Source organism: Marmota flaviventris, chromosome X (assembly GCF_047511675.1).
Source record: "Marmota flaviventris isolate mMarFla1 chromosome X, mMarFla1.hap1, whole genome shotgun sequence".
NCBI lineage: Eukaryota > Metazoa > Chordata > Mammalia > Rodentia > Sciuridae > Marmota > Marmota flaviventris.
The window spans coordinates 93,097,588-93,118,937 of record NC_092518.1 but is presented as its reverse complement, the minus strand read 5'-3'; the positions used below and the strand labels follow the sequence as shown (position 1 = coordinate 93,118,937).

Here is a 21,350-nt window from a genome sequence, read left to right as displayed (position 1 = left end):
AGAAAGAGATAGCAGAGAACATGAGATTCTCAAACAAGGAAATGTGATTATAGACTGAGTATTAGATACTCTCAAATAATTATTATTAATTTGACCAAGTATGATAATGGCATTGTGATTTTTATATAAAATGTCCACTTACTTAGGGGTGAACACCAAAGTATTTGTGGGTCGAACAACATGATTTTGAGATTTTGGTTAAGATTTCAGAAAGAAAAAAGGAATACATTAAGTAATTATGATAAAATCTTAATAATTTTTCATCTGAATGATATACATATATGAAAGTTCATTGTATTACTTTTTTACTTTTGTGTTTACTTGAAAATTTTTACATTAAAAGAAAAATAATCAACCAACAGAGAAATGGTTTGCTCATGGAAGCCAAGGTCATGGTCAGCTCTTTTTCCCATGGAAAAGGAGTAATAATGATAAAACACAGGAAGTTTAAATTAAGCTCAGAGAAAATACAAGAACAGTCAGGATAATTACATACTGCAGCAGTTTGCTGAAGGATGTCTAAGGGTAGTTCGAGATTAGATAAAGAAATGAATACTAACAAATACAAATCTTTTATGATTATTATTACTGTTAATAGCAGTGACAGTATCTATGATGGAAATGGGACTGAAGGAAACAGTATGGGAAGGTCTTAATACATTCAACACCTTTTCAATAAATCATTGCACAAGCATGGCCAGATATGAAATAGGATAGTGTAGGGAAGCAACGGGGAAGCTGATCATTAAATAACTGGCCATTTTAATACAAGATCAAAAGCTCTTTTTTTGTATTCAAGTATAACTTCTTGGACTATTAAAGATGGTTTTGTGTTAAATATACTGAAATTAAAACATAATCAGTTAGATTTTGTCTGTACCCTAAAAACTTAAGATAGTGTCAAAAATTAAATAGACAGAACTAAAGATATAGGAAAATGAGATGGAATAACTTAAAATACCCAGACCTTTGGTCCTGGAAAGCCTGGTGGCCCAGGTGGGCCTTCTAGACCAATTCTTCCAGGTGTCCCAGGTGCACCTGGAGGTCCTGGAATTCCAGGAAAACCTGTAAAATTAACATGCCATGTTTTAGTTCCCAAAGAGGAGACACTTGAAGAAATATATTAAAATTATCAACCTCACATTCTCACCTTATCAATATGCTTAGTGACTATAGTAACATGTTAAAAGCAAAATGACACACTGCATGATTACTTGGGATCAAGCCTTACAAATGTCTGATAGTCTCTCTCAATCACCTTATGATCATTTTATTTTCACATAGAGGTAATGTGCAGAAGATACATTCTTCTGAAGAAAAAAATTACTCTTACACAACAAGACAGAAATAAACTTAAGGAATAAATTCCACACAAAAAACTCAGAGGAGCTTCTGCTGCATTTGAATATAGGATAAAATGTCTCCCATATACTTCTGTAAATGAGCTAAAAACAACTGTAGAGCCAGGCATGGAGGTGCATACCTGAAATTCCAGCAGCTTGAAAGGCTGAGGTAGCGGGGATTTTAAGTTCAAAGTGTCTTATCAATTTTTTAAAATAGTTTTTTAGTTATAGGTGGACACATGACTTTATTTTATTTATTTATTTTTATGTGGTGCTGAGGATTGAACCCAGTGCCTCACACATGCTAGGCTAGTGCTCTACCACTGAGCCACAAACCCAGCCCCCCAGTCTCATCAATTTAATGAGGCCCTAAGCAACTTATCCAGACCTCATCTCAAAAAGGGTTGGAGATGTGACTCAGTGGTTAAGTGCCCCTGGGTTCAATCCCTGGTACTCCCCCCATGGAAAAAAAAAAAACAATTGTAAATATTATCTGTACCTCCACGTATAAAATGAAATCTGAGGCTTTTGAAAATATTTGGTATAAATGAGTAAGAACACATTTAAGAACTGTTCTCACATGAATGTGTACCCTTGAATAAGAATGAGTTCTGTGAGGAATAAAGCAGAACTAAAGCAAAAGTAATAAAAATTTCAATAAATCAAGAAAGTTTTTTTTTTATTTGAGGTAAAACAGTGGATAAATGTATACAGTAGATCTTTATTCTGTTTAATACAATCCATTAATTCAACAAGTATCTACTGAGTGTTTTCTGTGTGTAAGGAACCATTTGAAACTCAGAGGACATAATGATGAACACAAAATATAATAATTATTATGATTTTTGGCTTATAAATAAATTTTGCATATATATATATATGTGTGTATATATATAAAACTTAGATATTTTATGACTATACCATTTTAGTTAAACATCATGAACTTAAAGTGCATAGACACTGTAACATTTCATTTAAATTCTTTGTAGCACACAGAAAAGTTATTAATGATTCATTATCAAAGAATAACGTCATACTAACCAGGTAATGTACCCTGCCTAAAATCCATTCCAACATACCTTTGGGACCAGGGGGTCCAGGAAGCCCAATTCCAGGGATACCTGGTTCTCCTTTGCTACCAGGTATTCCTGGAAAGCCTGGTTGGCCTGGGAGTCCAGGGTCACCTATTGAGAAAGAAACAGCAGTTGTTGAAAGGGAAACATTCAAAAAAAAAAAAAAGAAGCTAACAAGTGGTAGAGATATTTTGAAATAAATTCCTCACATACCTGGAAGTCCTATTTCACCATCTCTGCCTGGATTACCAGGAAGGCCAGGCTTCCCTGGCTGGGTTATGGTCTGACCTGGATCACCTTTAGGACCTGAAAACAAGAATGGATCAGTGGTGAATGAAAAGTGTTTATTTAACTAAAACTCTCATTTAATTAAAAACAAAAGAGGGAATTGTCAAAAATCCTTTGAAAATGCAAATTAACAAAAACCCACAAGAAAACAATACCACATTATATATTCTAGGAAAGTATCAAATGTAAGTAAGAAATTTCAAAGAGAAAAATAGATGATGGCTTTAAGAATTTCCATGATTGAAGATGTGATTAATTTTAGATGTCAACTTCACTGGGTTAGGGGATAACGAGATAGCTGGTAAAACATTATTTCTGGGTATGCCTGTGGGGGTGATTCTATGAGAAATTGGTATTGGCATTAGTGGACTGAGTAAGGAAGACCTGCCTCATCCAGTGTGGTCCAGCATCATGCAACATCTGAGGGTCTGGATAGAACAAAAGGGCAGAAAACAGGCAAATTTGTTCTCTCTCTCTTCTGGAGCTCAAACACTCATTTTCTCCTGCTCTTGAAAATCACAACTACAGTTTTTCCAACCTTCAAACTCTGGGACCGTCACCAGCAGCTCCCAGGTTCTCAGGCCTTTGGACTTGGAACAAGATACACTACCTTCTTCCCTACTTCTCCAGCTTACAAAAAGCCTATCATGGGACATCTCAGTCTCCATAGTCATGTGAGTCAATTTCCCTAAAAAAAACCCCTTCTTATCTATCTATTCTTCCTAATAGTTCCAATCCTTTGGAGAACCCTATTACAAGATAGTATCTTTAAATATATTTTTAAAAATGTAAGTCAGTTTAAAAATTGTAGTAAACAAGGAAAGTATTTATTTTTGGTTAGCTAATGACACTTTTAGGTTTTATATGTACAAAGTCCAAGTACAACCATTTCTCATTAATTGAAAGAGAGGCTTAAAATTGGCTCAGGACAAAGAAAAATTTCCTAAACATGACATAACAAGCACTAACCATGAGAGAAAAAGACCAACAAATATGACCATATTAAAGATGATTTTTGTTTATTAAAGACATCAGGGAATACAAAAGGTAGACCCATGGTAAGTAAAGATTTCTTGCAAAATGCATAGCTAACAAAGAAGTAATACACTGAATATATAAAGAACTTCTCAAAATCAATAATAAAAACAAATATTCCAATAGGAAAACTGGTAAAAACAAACATTTCACAAAAGGAAATCAAATGGCCAATAAATATATGAGAAGGCACTAAATTTTAACACAAAATGAAACTGCCAAGATATATTGCACTTAATATACTAGCAAAAATGTTAAAGTATGACAAAATAAAATATCAGCAAATATGTAGAGCAATAAAATCTCCAACATCTCTTATGCTAGTATATTGGCATATTTGCTCTGGATATCTAGTCAAGCTGCCTCAAAATGTCATATCCTCTGCTTCATAAAAGTTAAATCTTAAATATATACTTTAACTCAGGGATTGGTAAGCTTTTTCTGAAAAGGACCTGAGAGTAAGTACCTTAGGCTTTGTGGACCATATGGTCTCTTTAGTAAGTACTCTTTTCTGCTGTTATTGCTCAAAAAATAACTATAGACAATGGTGATTGGGCATGGATATGTACAAATAAAAAATTATTTGTAACAACAGATAATGAGATGGATTTGATAAATGGGTTGTTGTTATTAACCCCTGCCCTACAGAAGTGTGAGCATGTGAACACCAGTGTGTGTGTGTGTGTGTGTGTGTGCGTGTATGTGTGTGTGTGCGTGTGTGTGTGTTTGTGTATGACTGTACATAAAAACATTTTTTATAATATGTCCAAATTGCAAATTTGATTGATTCATTGAACAAAGAATGGATAAATGAATTGTAAAACACATACACACACACACAATGGGATACTATATATATATATATATATATATATATACAGCAATGAAAATGAATATAACATAGCTACACACGAAGTTAACACAAAGAACACTTACCCTATGATTCCACTAATATGAAGCTCAAAAAGAAGCAAAATTGAAGTATTTTTTAGGAATGCATATATAAGTGATAAAACAGTGGGAAATGGAAAAAAATCATGCAAAAGTCACAGCAGTGGTTACTTTTGGAGAGAAAGAAGGGTATGATGATCAGGCAAGAACAGGAACAAGAAGGCAGAGGTTTTTAGGATGCTGGCAATGTTCTATTTCTTGATGGGTGTGATAATTACATGTGTGTTTCTATTATAATTATTTATTAAACTTTGCATTATAGATCATGCACTTAAAAAGAACAAAAATTTAAAAAGAATTCCCCCTTAAAATATTGTGTTGCCTTGCTTTGGAGCTCTGAAGAGTCCAAATATAAAAGGCTAGGGAAATACATCTCTCAGGAAAGGAAGCCAAGTGCATCTACATGATAATATGTGTACACTCTTAAGCACAAAACTTAAAATAGAACAAATAATAAGAGTAAACTTACCTGGTATTCCTGGCTGGCCTGGATTTCCTGCTACACCTTGTATGCCTTTTTCACCTGCTGGGCCTGGAGGGCCAAAACCAACAGGGCCCATAGGCCCCATATCTCCTGGGAGACCTGGTAAACCTGGGTTCCCAGGGGGACCTCTTTCACCCTTAAAAGCAATTCCACCCTGAAAAGGGAAAAGTTTACTACAGAAACACAAAGATATAACAACTATCTGTAGGTTGGTACTATCATTATTCTTTGTACCAGGGACTGAACCCTAGGGTAGTTAACTACTGGGTCACATCCCTAGCCTTTTAATTTTTTTTTAAGTCAGGGGTCTCTTTTTCTCTCTTTTCTTCTTTTTCTTGGCACTGAGGATTGAATCCAGGGATATTTATATACTGAGCCACATCCCCAGTCCTTTTGGTATTTTATTTAGAGATAGGGTCTTGCTTAGGGACTTCCTGAGTTGCTGCAGCTGGCTTTGAACTCATGATCCTCCTGCCTCAGCCTCCCAAGCCTCTGGGATTACAGACATGTGCCATTATGCCCGACTTAGGTTGGTATTATTTAATATAACTAAGGAAATGATATAGTCATAAATTGTTTTTCTTAACAGCTACATAAGTATAGGTGCTATTATGGAATGGTTGGTATGTAGGATCAATTCACTTAGTTATTCACTCTTTCAACAAATATATTTGAGCTGGTCCTATGTGTCAAGTGTGAGAATATAGCAGAGAATATAAGTAGACACAAATCTCGACTCTCATGAAGCTTACAACCTAATAAAAGTCAAGAAGGTTATAGTCTAGCTAACATATTATAAAATATACTTCCAACCTAAACATTCTGGGCCATGTGTTATGCCCAAAATGAGATTGCTCCTTAATGTTCGATATTTGGCTCTGTGGCACATTTAACATGGCCATATACTCATACTACTAAGAATACTTTACATAAAAAGCACAAATATCTGGTTGTCAGCTATAAATATGTGGAACAAAAATGGATGAACCTCATGATGACTCAAGCATCTTAATCTCCTGCCTACCTATTCATATCCAGTAGTAATATACTAATGTGTTAGAAGTTGAACTGAATCATAAGAATAGTAAGGAAATACTACAAGTAATGGTGTATTATTACTATATGTAATCATATTTTTTGAGCATAGATTGGGTGTACAACTTAGCACAAGGCCTATCCTTTATTTTAATTTAGGAAACTATTTTTTTTTTTTGGATACTGGTGATTAAAGGATCTGCACATGTTAGGCAGGTGCTCTAGTACTGAGTTACATCCTCAGACCTTTTATTTTATTTTATTTTTTAAATTTTTAGACAGGGTTTCACTAAGTTGCTCAGGATAGACTTGAACTTGAAATTATCCTGCCTCAGCCTCCAAGGTAGCTGGGTGGTGCACACCACCACACCCAACTCCTAGAAAACATTTCAGTGTGGAAATTCAACATTAAAAGACCAAGAATATCAAACCAACTCACAGGCTCTCCTTTGGGGCCAGGAAGTCCTGGCAATCCATCCTGTCCAGGAGTGCCAGGTAAACCAGGAAGCCCTGGAACTCCAGGGGAGCCTAATTCTCCTTTGTCACCCTTCATTCCTGGAAAAGTGAGGATGTCACCAGGTTCACCTTTAGATCCAGGAAAACCTGGAGCACCTGGAGCTCCTGGTATGCCCTGAGTGGGGGAAATATCAAAGTAGAGGGGGACAAGAAAGAGAAAAAAAAATCAGTTTCATTTTTTGTAATACTTTCTTCTCTACAGTTTAATCCATCAATAATAACATTTAGTGTAAAAAATAATAAAATCAAGTAAGGCACAAGTCAGGGAGGGTCAAGGAATCAAATAAATTACAATTTAATATAAAATATATCTATCTCTCTATATACATGTCTATATAAAATATCTATCTATAATCTATCTAACAACTATCTAATCACTCCATAAGTGAAACTCAAAGTGTGTATGACTTTCCTCTAATTCTTTTTGATTTATAATATACTTAAACTTACTGGTAATCCTTTGGGACCGAATGCTCCAGCATGTCCTTTTTCACCTTTCTGTCCAGGGAAACCAAGAGATCCTAGCATGCATACACATAAAATAATGTGAGTTTTGAGCTTGAAACCTCAATAAAGCTCATAGAAATCATCAAGTCAGGAAATCAAGTTTTAAAATAAGAATCCCATTCTATCTCACTTAATTTGCATTTTTATTTTCCTCTTTTAAAATCTTGAAATGAAATCATCCTTTATTTTAAATAAATTTAATATTTCATGTTATGTATAATATTGTACCTGCTGGTATTTATTAACTCTAACTTACTAGAATCTATCCAAGAAATATTTTACGCAGAATGTTTTACCTGGAGGACCTGGGAGACCTGGCAAACCAGGTTGGCCTGGAGGCCCTGAAATACCAGTTCCAATGCAGTTGAAGCAGGTGTCACCCTTGTCACCTGGTAAAAATTATAATAAAAATTATTACCTAGAAGGAATACTTTGGAGATGGTTTGAGGATGGTATTGAGGATTAAACAAACCCAGAGGCACTTTACCACTGATATACATCCCCTGCCCTTTCTATTTTACATTGAAATAGAGTCTCCCTAGGTTGCTGAGGCTACTTTGAACTAGTGAACCTCCTGTTTCATCTTCCTGAGTCAATGGGATTTCAGACATGTACCACCATGTCTGGCTGGAAGGGGGTACTTAAACCTTCTTTAGAGAAGTCCTAAAGAATATAGTAGTAAGGGATAACATTTCTACCTAACAGTGTATTTAGAGAAGCTTACGTGTAGAATCAATTCATTGATCAATATTTACTAAGTGTCCACTGTATGCCAAGTACTGTTCCAGGTATTTGTGATATACTGACAGACAAAACAGACAAAAATCCATGCCTTTGTGGAGCTCACATTCCACCAGTAGAAAGGAATGATAAACAACGAAGGCAATAAATTATATATTAAACATTTTATTATATTAAGTATAGTATTTTAAAATATATTAAAGTGTTATGTTTGTAGTAAATGCAGAGCTTGGTAAATGAGATTGGGTATGCTAGGGATGGGTGAGTGGAAGGAAGGTTGCAAACTCAAATAGAGCGGTCAGGGTAGACCTCATTGAAAAGAAAATGCATGAGGAAAAAAAAAAAACTTAGAGGGTGTCACATGTGCATAAGGAATAGCAAACAGACCAGATTGCTGAAGCAGAATAAAGTAGAACCACATCAGAGAGTAAACTGTTTATAAGGAATGGGTTCTCATGGAATATTGTATAGGTCATGGTAAACTCAATAGCTTTTATTATGAGTAAAATGAGAATCTTGTAGAAGAATTTAAAAAGAAAAGCAAAGGTTGTTATGTTAACAATAAGCTCTAAGGGCAAGGATGGAAACTAGGTAACCACTTAAGAGGCTACTTCTATAGGGTTCTATGAGAGAGATGGTAGTTCATTCCGGAGTTACAGCAATGAAGATGATCAGAATTGGTTAGGTTTAAAGTAGAGCCAATGGGATGTTCTCATGGATCATACATGGAATACAAAAGAAGAGAGCTATCAAGGATGACTCCAGGGTTATTTAACCTGAAACAACTAGAAGGCTAGAGCAGACTACTTTTCATATAAGAAGGGGAAGATGGCAGTAAAGCAATTGTGGAAAAGGAAGTAGCAGAAATTAGGATTGTAACTTGATCAGGATGTCAAGTTCAAAACATTGACCAAGTAGTTTCACACACAAATCTAAAGGCAAAGAGTTATACCTGGACAGGAGACAGAAATTTGGAAGTAACTGACAAGTTCATAGTATTTTCAATAAATGGGCCAAGGATCTGAACAGACACTTCTCAGAAGATGATATACAATCAATCAAAAATATATGAAAAAAATGTTCATCATCACTAGCAATTAGAGAAATGCAAATCAAAACCACTCTAAGATTTCATCTCACTCCAGTCAGAATGGCAGCTATTATGCATACAAACAAGACTAAGGATTGGCGAGGATGTGGGGAAAAAGGCACACTCATACATTGCTGGTGGGACTGCAAATTGGTGCAGCCAATTTGGAAAGCAGTATGGAGATTCCTTGTCTTGGACTATACCCAAAGGACTTAAAAACAGCATACAACAGGAACACAGCCACATCAACATTTATAGCAGCACAATTCACAAAAGCAAGACTGTGGAACCAACCTAGATGCTCTTCAATAGATGAATGGATAAAAAAAAATGTGGCATATATACACAATGGAATATTACTCAGCAATAAAAGAGAATAAAATCATGGCATTTGCAAGTAAATGGAGTTAGAGAAGATAATGCTAAGTGAAGTTAGCTAATCCCAAAAAACCAAATGCTGAATGTTTTCTCTGATATAAGGAGGCTGATTCATAGTGGGATAGGGACATTTAGCATGGGAGGAATAGATGAACTCTAGATAGGTCAGAGGGGTAGGAGGGGAAGGAAGAGAGCATGGGGTTATTAATGATGGTGGAATGTGATGATCATTATTATCCAAAATACATGTATGAGGTCACAAATTGTTGTGAATATACTTTGTATACAACCAGAGATATGAATGTGTAATAAGAATTATAATGCATTCTGCTGTCATATATAAATTTTTAAAAAGTCAAAGAACTGGATGAATGAGTTTAGGTATGGAAGAGGAATAAGGACTGAGCATTTCAAAATTAAAAGTTGAACAGATAATTCTTAGATGTATAAAAATACAAAGAATCTACAATATATAAGACTTACTACAAAGCCACAATAATTAAGACAGTCTGGTATTGATGCAAGGAGAGATAAATAAAAAAAAACAGAATAGAGAGGTCAAAATCAGACTCACACATATATAGTCATGATTTCCAATAAATGTTTTAATGAAATGAATACATTATTATAAGTAATACAAAAGTATTAATAAAATTTTGATGGTCTTTTGTATTATAATACTGAGTCAACAGTATATCTATAGGAGAAAAAAACTACTTTGATCTCTGATTCAAACTATACATAAAAATTAACTGAAGATAAAAACAAAGATTAAAATGTGAAAGGTAAAATGATAAAACACCTAAAAGAAAACTGGAGACACAGCATACCCAACGCTATGGGATACAGCAAAAGCAATACTAGCAGGGAAGTTTATAGCAATCAATGACTGCATCAAAAAATTATAAAGATCCCAGATAAACAACCTGTCACTGCATCTGAAGCAATAAAAAAATCACGAACAAACTAAATGCCAAATTAGTAGAAGGAAAGAAATAAGAAAGAGCAAAGTGAAAATAAATTGCATGGAGATCAAAAACACAGCACAAAAGATTAATGAAACAAAGGGCTAGTTCTTTGAAAAGATAAAATAGACAAACCTTCAGCTAGACTAAGAAAAGGAGAGAGAGAAAATCAAAGATGAAAAGGGAAGCATTGTAACTGACACTACAAAAATACAAAAGCTCATTAGAGATTATTACAAACAAGCATATACCCACTAATTTAATATTCTGGAAGAAATGGGAAAATTCCTGAATACACACACCTTACCAAGACTGAATCCTGAAGAAACAAAAAACCTGAACTGACAATACTTGTTAATTAAATTGAATCAGTAATAAAAGAAACCTCCCATTAAAGAAAAGCTCAGAACCAGATAGCTACACTGCTGATTCTACCAAACATTCGAAGAATACTAATTCTTCTTAAGTTATTCCAAAAAATCAGAAAAAGAAATCATTTAGCACATTCTATAAGGCAAGTATTACCCTGATACCAAAACCAGGTAAGGACACAACAAAAGGAGGAAAACTACAGGCCAATATCCTTGATAAACAGATTTTTAAAATCCTCAATGAAATGCTAGCAAACCAAATCCAACAGCACTTTATTTTTTTCCCTACTCAGAAATGCACTTTTATTGTAGTCTCAAAGTCGATTTAAAGAGTTGGGTCACAATATTTGATAATTGCTGCATTATAACTATAAATAATAAAGGTATTCATTATGTCATATTGATACATAGACATAACATAATGTGATCATTCTCATTCCCCTTTACCTTCCTTTTCCCTCCTTTCAATAGCACTTTAAAAAAATTACTTCCCATAAGTAGGATTCATTCTAGGGATGCAAGGAGGGTCCAACATATGCAAATCAATAACATGATATATCATATCAACAGAATGAAGGACAAAAACCACATGGTCCTCTCAATTTGTACAGAAAAAGCATTTGATTAAATTCAATATCCCCTTGTGATAAAAATACTGAACAAACTAGGCATACAAGGAACATGCCTCAACATAATAAAGACCATTTCTAATAAGCCAACAGATAACATTATATTAAATGGGAAAAAGAAAATAAAATGGGGAAAGCTGAAGATTTTCTAAGATATGGGACATGATCAGGATGCTCACTTTTAACATGTTTATTTAACATAGTTTTGGATGCAAACAGGCAAGGGAAAGGAAAAACAGACATCCAAATTGGAAAAAAAAGTCAAATTGTCATTGTTTGCAGATGACATGATTTGATATATCTTAAATATCTGCCAAAAAAAATTTTAGAACTAATAAATTATTCAGGAAAGTTGCAGGACAAAAAACCGATATACAAAAATCAGTAATGTTGCTATACACTAATTTCAGCAAATTATCTGAAATAGAAATCAGAAAGTAATTCCTTTTACCATAGCTTCAAAATATAAAATATCTAGGAATAAATTTAACCAAAGCGGTAAGAGATCTCTGCAAAACAAAAATTATGAGATACTGATGAAAGAAATTTAAAAAGAGAAAAAAGTAGCAAGGCATCCTGTGTTCATGGATTGGAAGAATCACTATTGTTAAAATGTCCATACTACACAAAGTGATTTGCAGATTTAATACAATCTCTATTAATTCTTTACCCAAATAGAAAAAAATTCTCAAATATCTATGTAACCACAAAAAATCCTGAAGAGCTAATGCCATTTAATTTTTTTTTAGTTGTCGATAGACCTTTATTTTACTTATTTATATGTGGTGCTAAGAATTGAACCTAATGCTTCACACATGCCAGGCAAGTGTGCTGACCCTGAGCCCCAGCCCCAACCCTAGCTAATGCTATTTTGAACAAAAAGAACAAAGCTGGAGGCATTAAACCACCTGACTTCAAAACATACTACAAAGCTGTAGTAATCAATAAAGCAAGGTATTGGCATAAAAAGACAACTAGACCAATGGAACAGAACAGAGAGCCTAAAAATAAATCCATAAGTCTATAGCCAACTGATTTTGGAAGAACACACATTGGAGAGAGTACAGTCTTTTCAATAAATGGTGCAGAGAAAATTGGATATATGCTGTAGAAGAATGAAGCTAGACCCCTATCTCTCATTAGTTACAAAGATCAACTTAAAAGTAAGACCTGAAACTATAAAGCTACTAGTAAAAAAACATAAGGAAATGTATCAGGAAATTGTAATGACAAGAATTTTTTTTTGGCCAAAACCCCAAAATCATAGGAAATGAAAGCAAAAATAGACAAATGATATTACACAAAACTCGAAAGCTTCTGTACCTCAAAGGGAACACCCAAGAGACAAAATAGACAACCTAGATAATGGGAGAAATATTTGCAATGTAAATGTCTAGCAATGGGTTTATATCCAGAATATATAAGGAACTTCAAAACCTCAAGAGAAAAAAAACAAATAACTTGACTTAAAAATGGGTAACAGATCTAAATACACATTTCACAAAAAAAAAAAAACATACAAATGAACAACAGGTATATGAAAACATGTTCAACATCACAGATCATCAGGAAAATGCAAATCAAAACCACAAGGAGTTAATACCTCACCCCAGCTTTGAAAGGCCAAGATCAAAAAGACCAAACGTAGTGCTGGCAAAGATGTGGAGAAAATATTGCACATTGTTTGTGGGAGTGTAAATTAGTATAGCCAGTATAATAAATAGTTTGAAGGTTATTTAAAAATTAAAAATAGAACTGCCATATAATGCAGCAATTCTACTACTGGGTATACATCCAAAGGAAATGACATCTGTGTATACAAGCATCATCTATATGCCAATGTTCACTGCAGCACCATTTATAATAACCAAGGAATGGAAACAACCTATGGGACCATCAAATGATGAATTGATAAGTAAATGTGGTACACAATATTATTCCACTTACATATAGAATACTATTCAGTCACAAAAAGCCGAAAATCCTGTCATTTGTGACAACACATATTGAACTGGAGATCATCATGCTAAGTGAAGTAAGGCAGATACCTAAAGACAAGTAGCATGTGATCTCACCATATGTGGAATTTTAAAAAGTTGATCTCATAAAGTTAAGAGGAGAATGGTGGTTATCACAGGCTTAGAACAATAGACAGTAGGAAGGGAAGGTGAGAAGTTGATCAATACGTACTAAGTTACAGTCAGAGAGGAGTGAGATGCTCTGAAGATACTTTTACACAGTGTGGCGACTATAGATAACTATTATAACAATTACGTACTGTATATTTGAAAAAGCTAAAAGAAAGGATTTTTAAAGTTTTCACCACAATAACATAATAAATGTTGAAAAGATAACTTTGTTTAACTTGATTTAAATATTATACAATGTAATCATGTATTGACATTATATAACACACCATTAACATTAGTACAACTTTTATGATTTTAGTATCCATTAAAAGAAAAAAATAAGAAAAAAAAGAAAATGGGAGGAGGGTATCTAGAAACAGTGAACAGAACATTCTTAGGGAGTTTTGCTGCAAATGGGAGCAGAAAAATAGAACAGTAGCTTGTAGGAGGAGTGGGATTACCATTAACATATTTTTTCAGTGGTTATAAAAAAGCATATTTGTATGCTGCAAAGAATTATCCAGTAGGGAAAATTTGATGATGTGGAAGAAGCAAAAATTTCTGGACCAAAATCCCTGGGGAAACAAAAGGGAATGCAATCTATTATGCAAATAGAAAAACTGGCTTTATATGGGAGTTGCAACAGCAATAGGCAAGAAAGTAGAGTTCAGTGGCACAAATTCAAGTAAATGTGGTGGTAGCAATGTATAATAACTGTTGTTATTACTTTAATTGGTCATTGAAGTATGAAGGTAGGTCAGAATCTTAAAATGAGAATAGGGAAGGAGGTATAATGAGTTTGAAAAGAGAAGATACAGGCTCAGAAGAGGTAGAAATTTTGAAACTACTAAGGCTACACTTTAGTTCCTAGCAAGTACAAGGAAGTTAGGGAAGGACAAAGGAATCAAAGGTTTATGAATAAGACTGATTCCAATGACTGATCATGGGATGAAGTTAAGAGCAAAGGAAGGACACCAAAAAGTTAAGGGATCTCAATGGTGTTGAAGTAATGTTGTAGGTAGTGAGCTAGGAGCCAGGCACAGTGGCACACGCCTGTAATCCCAGCAGCCTTCAAGGCTGAGACAGGAGGATGGCGAGTTCAAAGCCAGCCTCAGCAGTGGTGAGATACTAAGCAACTCAGTGAGACCCTGTTTCTAAAATACAAAATAGGGCTGGTGATGTGGCTAAGTGGTTGAGTGGCCCTGAGTTCAATCCCTGGAGAAAGAAAGGAAGAAGTGGGGTGGGTAGAGAGAAAGGAGGGAGGGAGGGATGGAGGAACAAAGGAATGAAGGAAGATAGTGAGTTAGAAAGATAGGAAATAAATGATCACAAAAGTTGGATTTATGAAATCAAGATTATGTAGGTATATAGTATTATTCATGAGATGATCTTGGTGTATGAATAGGGAATGAGTCACTGAGGTAGGATGGAAGATAAAATAAGGGGATTTTGCTGATGTTATGAAAAAAAGAAGGAATGAACAAAGTTTGGGGATCATACCTTTCACTCCTTGTTCCCCAGGTAGTCCTTTATCACCTGGCAATCCAGGTGGGCCTGGAGGGCCTGCTTTACATATCTCATCACCTAAATTAGACAAAGAAAGAATAGTACAGCAGCTAATTGTTATGAAACATTCAGAAGACTACATGAAAGCCCAATAGGCTAGAAAAAAAACTATTTTCATTAATTTCTTTGCAGAAATACAACCAAAAGGAAGACACAATATTGTAGATGATAGTATTTGAAGATACATTTGAAGAGCAAATTTAAACATCAAAGAATCACCCAAACTGAACAGAAGAATCTTCAATAGAATCTCCTAGACATCAGGAATGCAAATAATGATGCCAACCTTTAGCTGGATTCACTTATAAGTGAAATAAACAAAAACAAAAATAGAACATAACAGGAGAAAAAGAAAGCTTACTAGGAGGGATGTGAGGTCCAGGAGGGCCAGGGGGCCCTGGAAGGCCAGGAGCCCCAGGCTGTCCATCAAGTCCAGGAGATCCCGGAATAGAAATTCCTGGTGGACCTTCATCACCTTTCTGGCCCCTCTCTCCAGGAAATCCAGGGGGACCAGGAGGACCCATAACTGCAGTCCCTAAGATAAGAAAGAGCACTCATAAAGTGATCAAAATGATCTTACATTAAAGATATTAATTTGGTTCTCAATGAGACATTAAGTAATTATTAGATTTTCCTTTAACATAAGATTTATTTTGTTCTTATTTTTTCCATCATAATCAATATTTGAAAGGTTGTTCAAATAATGTAAATAAGTTTCAATATAAGAAATAATAATTCAAGGTGACTTTATTACTTATGGAAAGTAGTAATAATTTTCTACCTACTCTGATACTCTCAGAAATAAAAGAAAGTTATAAAATAGGCATTTCAAAGTTCCCATGTAAACATGATTCTCAATCTGCACATTCTTCAATTCCACTGTCATTATTTAATATTTCTGTACTGTTAATACACTTTTTAGTTACTATAGCTTTATATGGATTTAAAGCTGGTAAGGAAGTTACATATATCTTTGTTCTTTTTAAAAATCATCTTCACTTACAGATTTGTTCCTCTAAATTAATGATGGAATCACCTTGTCACTTTTTATTTTTAGAAACCCACTGGAATTCGAAGTGTGAATAATTTGAACTTAAAGACTGACTTTTGGTAGAATTGATTATTTATAATACCAACTTATTACATAAAGTAACAATGAAGTACATCTTTATATATTTAGTAATTTTATTGTATTTAATAAAGTTTATAAAATCCCACAGAGTTCTTACATATCTTCTGCTGTCTTTATACATGTATTTGTTTTATTACTACTGTGAATTTCTCTACATTTATTGGCCTACTCTCTTTTATTGTTAATATAGTCATTTATAGCAATGTTATAATGTCATTATTTAATATGCTTCTGAATTGACTTGATAATATTTTATTTAGGATTATTTATTCTATGTTCATAGATAAGGCTGAATTATACTTAATTGAAGTGTTATCCCCTTGGTGGTTTGGTATCAATGTTTTTAAATTGGATTAAGTTTTTTAGTGTTTTGAAATAGTTTAAAATAGGGGAATTATCTGTTCCTTGACAGTGGGGTAGACTTAAGCCACAAAATCACCCATAAAAATCAATATTTTTTTCGTGGAGAACCAACATTTCAAAATCTTCTATTTTAATTGATCTACTTACATTTCCTACTTTCTCAGGACAATATTAATCATTTCTTTTCTACTCCATAAGAAGTCTAACTTTTCATTTACAATTCCAAATGTATTAAGATATAATTAGTTCTCTTTTAGCTTAAAGTTTAAATAATGGTAATATCTTTTTATTTGCTAATTTTATTTGTGCCTTGTCTCACTTTTTTGGGGGGGGAGATACCAAGGATTGGAGTCTGGTGCACTCAACCACTGAGCCACAACCCCAGCCCTATTTTGTATTTTATTTAGAGACAGGATCTCACTGAGTTGCTTAGGGTCTCACTGCTGCTGAGGCTAGCTTTGAATTTGTGATCCTCCTGCCTCAGCCTCCTGAGCTGCTGGGATTACAGGTGTGTGTCACCTCGCCCCACCCCTTGTCTCACTTTTATCTTGATTATAGTTGCTGAGTTTTGTTCATTTCAATCTTTTCTCAATAGCATCTTTTAGTTTCCATACCTGACTAAAATTGTTTTAAATTGTTTATCAAGTGTTTCGCTGAACTTTTCTTGCATCTGTCATTTTTTATACACGTGTTTGTGTTTTCAACTTAGCTCATTTACATTCTTTTGTGGTACTGGGGATTGAACCCAGGGCCTTGTACATGCTAGATAAGCACTCTGTCACTGAGCTACACCCCAGCCCTTCAATTACTTTTAGTATTTCTAACTTTGTGATAAATTAAGGGTAATGCTTTGGCTATATTCATTGAGTTTTGATATGAAGTGTTTTCCTTGTTGCTTTGCATTCTGTAGTTTGTCATTTCCATTTGTTTCATCTTTAGAGTTATTTGTAATTGTGTTTTAATATAAAATGTTCTTTGATGATTTTGTTGTCATATCATCACTATATTTTACTGTGATCATAGAGAATAATCTGAACATAATAGATTTTTTTCTGGTCTAATAGAGTCAATTTCTGTAAATATTTCATGTATATTTGAAAATAAATGTGTATTTCATGCTGTTTAATTTTTTTCTCTCTTCCACATAGATAGCTTGATTGTGTTTCTCAAACTATTTTTATCCTTAATTTTTAACTACTTGACATGTTGGGGATTTGCCATTTATCCCTTGTAGTTTATACGTTTTCACTTTATATATTCAAAGCCATTTATTAAGTACACAAAGTTTCATGACTTTTATATCCTCAGTGGCATAATTTATCTATATATACATATAAAGTACCTGACATTTAATGTATTTTGTGCTGAATTCTATTTCATATTATCAAATTTATAAGCTAGCTTTCTTTTTGATATCATCTAATAGATTTTTCCACTGTTTTATTTTCAAATTTCTTTTTTTTTTGCTTTAGAAATGTCTATCATATATAGTATAAAGATATTTATCCCAATTTTATTTTAGTATCTTTTAATTGGTGTTTGGTCTTTTCACATTTGTTCAATTACTGATTTATTTTTAACTTCTTTTACTCATCTCATATTTTATTTTCTATTTACCTGGGTTTATTTTTGTTTTGCCCCAATCCTAAATTCTACTGCATAGAGGTTTTTTATCCCTTTTCTTCTTTACTGGTGTATAGAGCTATGCATTTTTTCCTAATATTGTCTAGTAGTTACTTTTAAATGTTTAACCCATGTCTTTAAATCTATACCTTTCTAAAAACTTATAGTTAACAATACCTATATTTTTCTCCTTCTAACATGACAAAACAACAAAGAACCCTCTCTGACTCCCTGATCCCTTCTGTACTTACACATCTCATGTTGAAATATACAGTTCCACTTTTAGATTGTTACTTAAAGCACCTTTTTTTCAAATTTATTTTTTAGTTGTAGTTGGACACAATACCTTTATTTTATTTGTTTTTATGTGGTGATGGGGATTGAACCCAGGGCCTCACACATGCTAGGCAAGCACTCCAGCACTGAGCCTCAACCCCAGCCCCTATTTTTTTTTTATTTTTTAATTATCAAAACTCATTTAGAGGGATGGTTATATAGCTCAATGGTAAAGCACTTGCCTAGCATGCATGAGGCCCTGGGGTTCAGTCCCCATCACCACATAAAAAATAAACAACAACAAAATGATTTAAATAAAAGAAATTAACAAGCTAAAAGCCTTTCAGAAAAAAGCCTCATTTAGAGTTATTAAGCTTTACTTATACCTTTTCTAACCCTTGTTTCTTTCATCCTTCTTTCATGTCCACTTCATCCTGAACTCCTTCCCTTATTCTCAGAATAAAACCTCCAGTACTATTTCAGAGAAGGTCTGGAGGTGATAAACTTCATAGGTATCCTATCTCTTCCCCTGACTCTCAATGCTCTCTGTAGGTAATTTGCCTTTTTCTTAGTTTTTTTAATGCCTAAATACTGAAATGTCCCTATAATTTGTCTAGTTATGCGTTTTGTATTATTATTTTACTTACTTAGTGCTTCATGATCCTTTTCACAGGCTTTGTGGGTTTTTTTGTTTTGGTTTGGTTTTGTGCTTTTTTTTAAGCAGATGTAAGTTCTCAGCTACTATTTGTTTTTGAATATTACCTCTTTTCCTGTTCTCTCCTCCTTGAACTCCCACATGATTGATTTAGGAGCTTCTAAATCTATTCTATTTTATACCCCAATTTTTCTTTCATACTTCTCAACTCTTTAACTCTTACTGCACCCTGGAAGATTTCCTTATTTCAGTTTTTCAGATATGATATATATTTAGTCCTCGATCTGGAGATTAGAAATCTAGAGTACAAATTTAGAACAAAATTAAGCTCACATTTATTCTCTTTCTTCTTGCAAGGATCAATGGGTGTCACTCATCATGATAATATTTCATTAACATTATTTTTGAAGGGAAAGGAACCACAATTTACTGAATATGTATGTGTGCTAGGTACTATATCAGATGCATTTGTAAATTTGACATAAATACCAACTATCACCCCATTTCAGAGAACACTGAAAATACATGCTAGACAAGGGCAGTGCTTAATCTGTGGCCAAATCAGAAGTGCTATACTATATAGGCTATTATCAAAGAGAATGATATAAACCTCAATATTGAGTCCTAAGATTTTATTAAATAGAAAAATCACAATGGAGATTTCTACTTACATATTTCTGTAACTTTAAGTGAATAAAAACTAGGCATTATAGGGCAGCATCTTCTTCCCTAGTAGTATGAAAAGTATGAAAATTCACCTATTGCCTTTTGAGTCACAGAACTGTTTGGTATTATTTATTAATAATAAAAGGTAGAAATTGGATTCTTAGGATAAAAGGGTATTATGTAAGTTTTGTTTTGTTGTTTGTTTTATTTTGTGTTATTACAAGTGAAAAATTTGGCAAGAAAGAGAAACACTACAGTACAAGTTGGGCAGAATCTGTCAATTAAAAAGTACTCATGTCTTCTATTGCTACGCTTACCCTGGAACCAGTATGATAAAACATATACATGGATTGATTAGTAAGGATGCAATTAGCACAACATGAGTAGAGTCTATTTTACCTGGAGGTCCAGGAAGGCCAGGTGGACCCTGTATTCCAGGAAATCCTCGCTCTCCTTTTTCTCCAGGCAAGCCAGCTAATCCCATGTTTCCTTTTTCTCCTATAGTCACACCAGTCTCAGGTCTAGGAATTACCTTATCATGAGAGAAAATAAAGGAACTCAAAGAGGAAGAGGCTTTTCTCCTGAAAGTAATCTAGCAGCTAAATATGATAATGCCTTGTTGTTACCAGGTGTTCAGATGCAAAATCATTAAGACTTCTATATAGATTGAGGCACATTCTATATTATTATCATCTAATTGATTAGGAAATGTTTAATTCCAGTAACAATGTCACCACCTTTCTGAACCCCAGGGTGACAAATCTAGATGAATTCTTTGCTGTCTCTTATAATTCACATTCAAGTCATTCCAATCACCTAAAGCCTAACAATTCTTTACTAAAAATGCCACAGCTACTATTTTCAACTCACACTTGGACTAACAGAAGCACTTGGGCTAACCTTTGGATCCATGTCTACTGCTAGGATATAATTCCTCAAAAACCTATTTTTCTGTGTTAACTGCTCTGCTTAAGCACTCGAAATTGCTTACTCCTCACTATATCTGATGCTATTTTCAATCCTAGATTCTGTAAAGCCACTTCTCACTTATGATAACTCTCTCACCTATTTTATCTCCTATTGCTTCTAGCAATGAATTTTTGTTAGAATAAAGTCTGATTATAACTTCTTCATGCAACTTATACATTCTTATCTATGCCTTTGTATATGCCATTCCAAACATCTGTAATGCCTTACGTCTGTCTTTCACTATTCTCACTCACATGTCTTTCTTGCGTCCACAAAGAACAACAAAAAGAACCTCCTCTATTCCATAAAGACTGTATTGATTCAACCCAATTAACTCATCACACCTGTTCTCTGTCTTCTTAGAACTCAGGACTTAAGTCTATTCTAAAGAATTTCATACTAGGTAAGTATTTAAAAATTCACCTCATACACCTACAAAGGAAAATAAATTTCATATCTAGGAAATTGTCAGTCTGAAGTACAAATAAACACCTACAAGCAAACGGTGGTGTTTCCTCTTACTTCTATATAAAAAATGTTAAAACAAGAGGAGAACAAAAATTGT

The 21,350-nt window shown here is 33.9% G+C and overlaps 1 protein-coding gene across 2 annotated transcripts in view; it reads right to left on the bottom strand.

Annotated features, from left to right (window-relative positions):
* Positions 1-21,350, bottom strand: part of Col4a5 (collagen type IV alpha 5 chain) — a 231,282-nt gene that overhangs the window by 77,195 nt on the left and 132,737 nt on the right. For both annotated transcript variants that reach the window (XM_027932198.3, XM_027932204.3), the window contains exons 19-28: positions 20,216-20,348; positions 15,463-15,636; positions 15,036-15,119; positions 7,529-7,621; positions 7,176-7,246; positions 6,649-6,840; positions 5,160-5,328; positions 2,630-2,722; positions 2,423-2,527; positions 968-1,065 (exon numbers count right to left, since the gene is read on the bottom strand). In XM_027932198.3, coding sequence (XP_027787999.1) covers positions 968-1,065; positions 2,423-2,527; positions 2,630-2,722; positions 5,160-5,328; positions 6,649-6,840; positions 7,176-7,246; positions 7,529-7,621; positions 15,036-15,119; positions 15,463-15,636; positions 20,216-20,348 — 1,212 coding nt within the window. The remainder of the gene's footprint in view (positions 1-967; positions 1,066-2,422; positions 2,528-2,629; positions 2,723-5,159; positions 5,329-6,648; positions 6,841-7,175; positions 7,247-7,528; positions 7,622-15,035; positions 15,120-15,462; positions 15,637-20,215; positions 20,349-21,350) is intronic.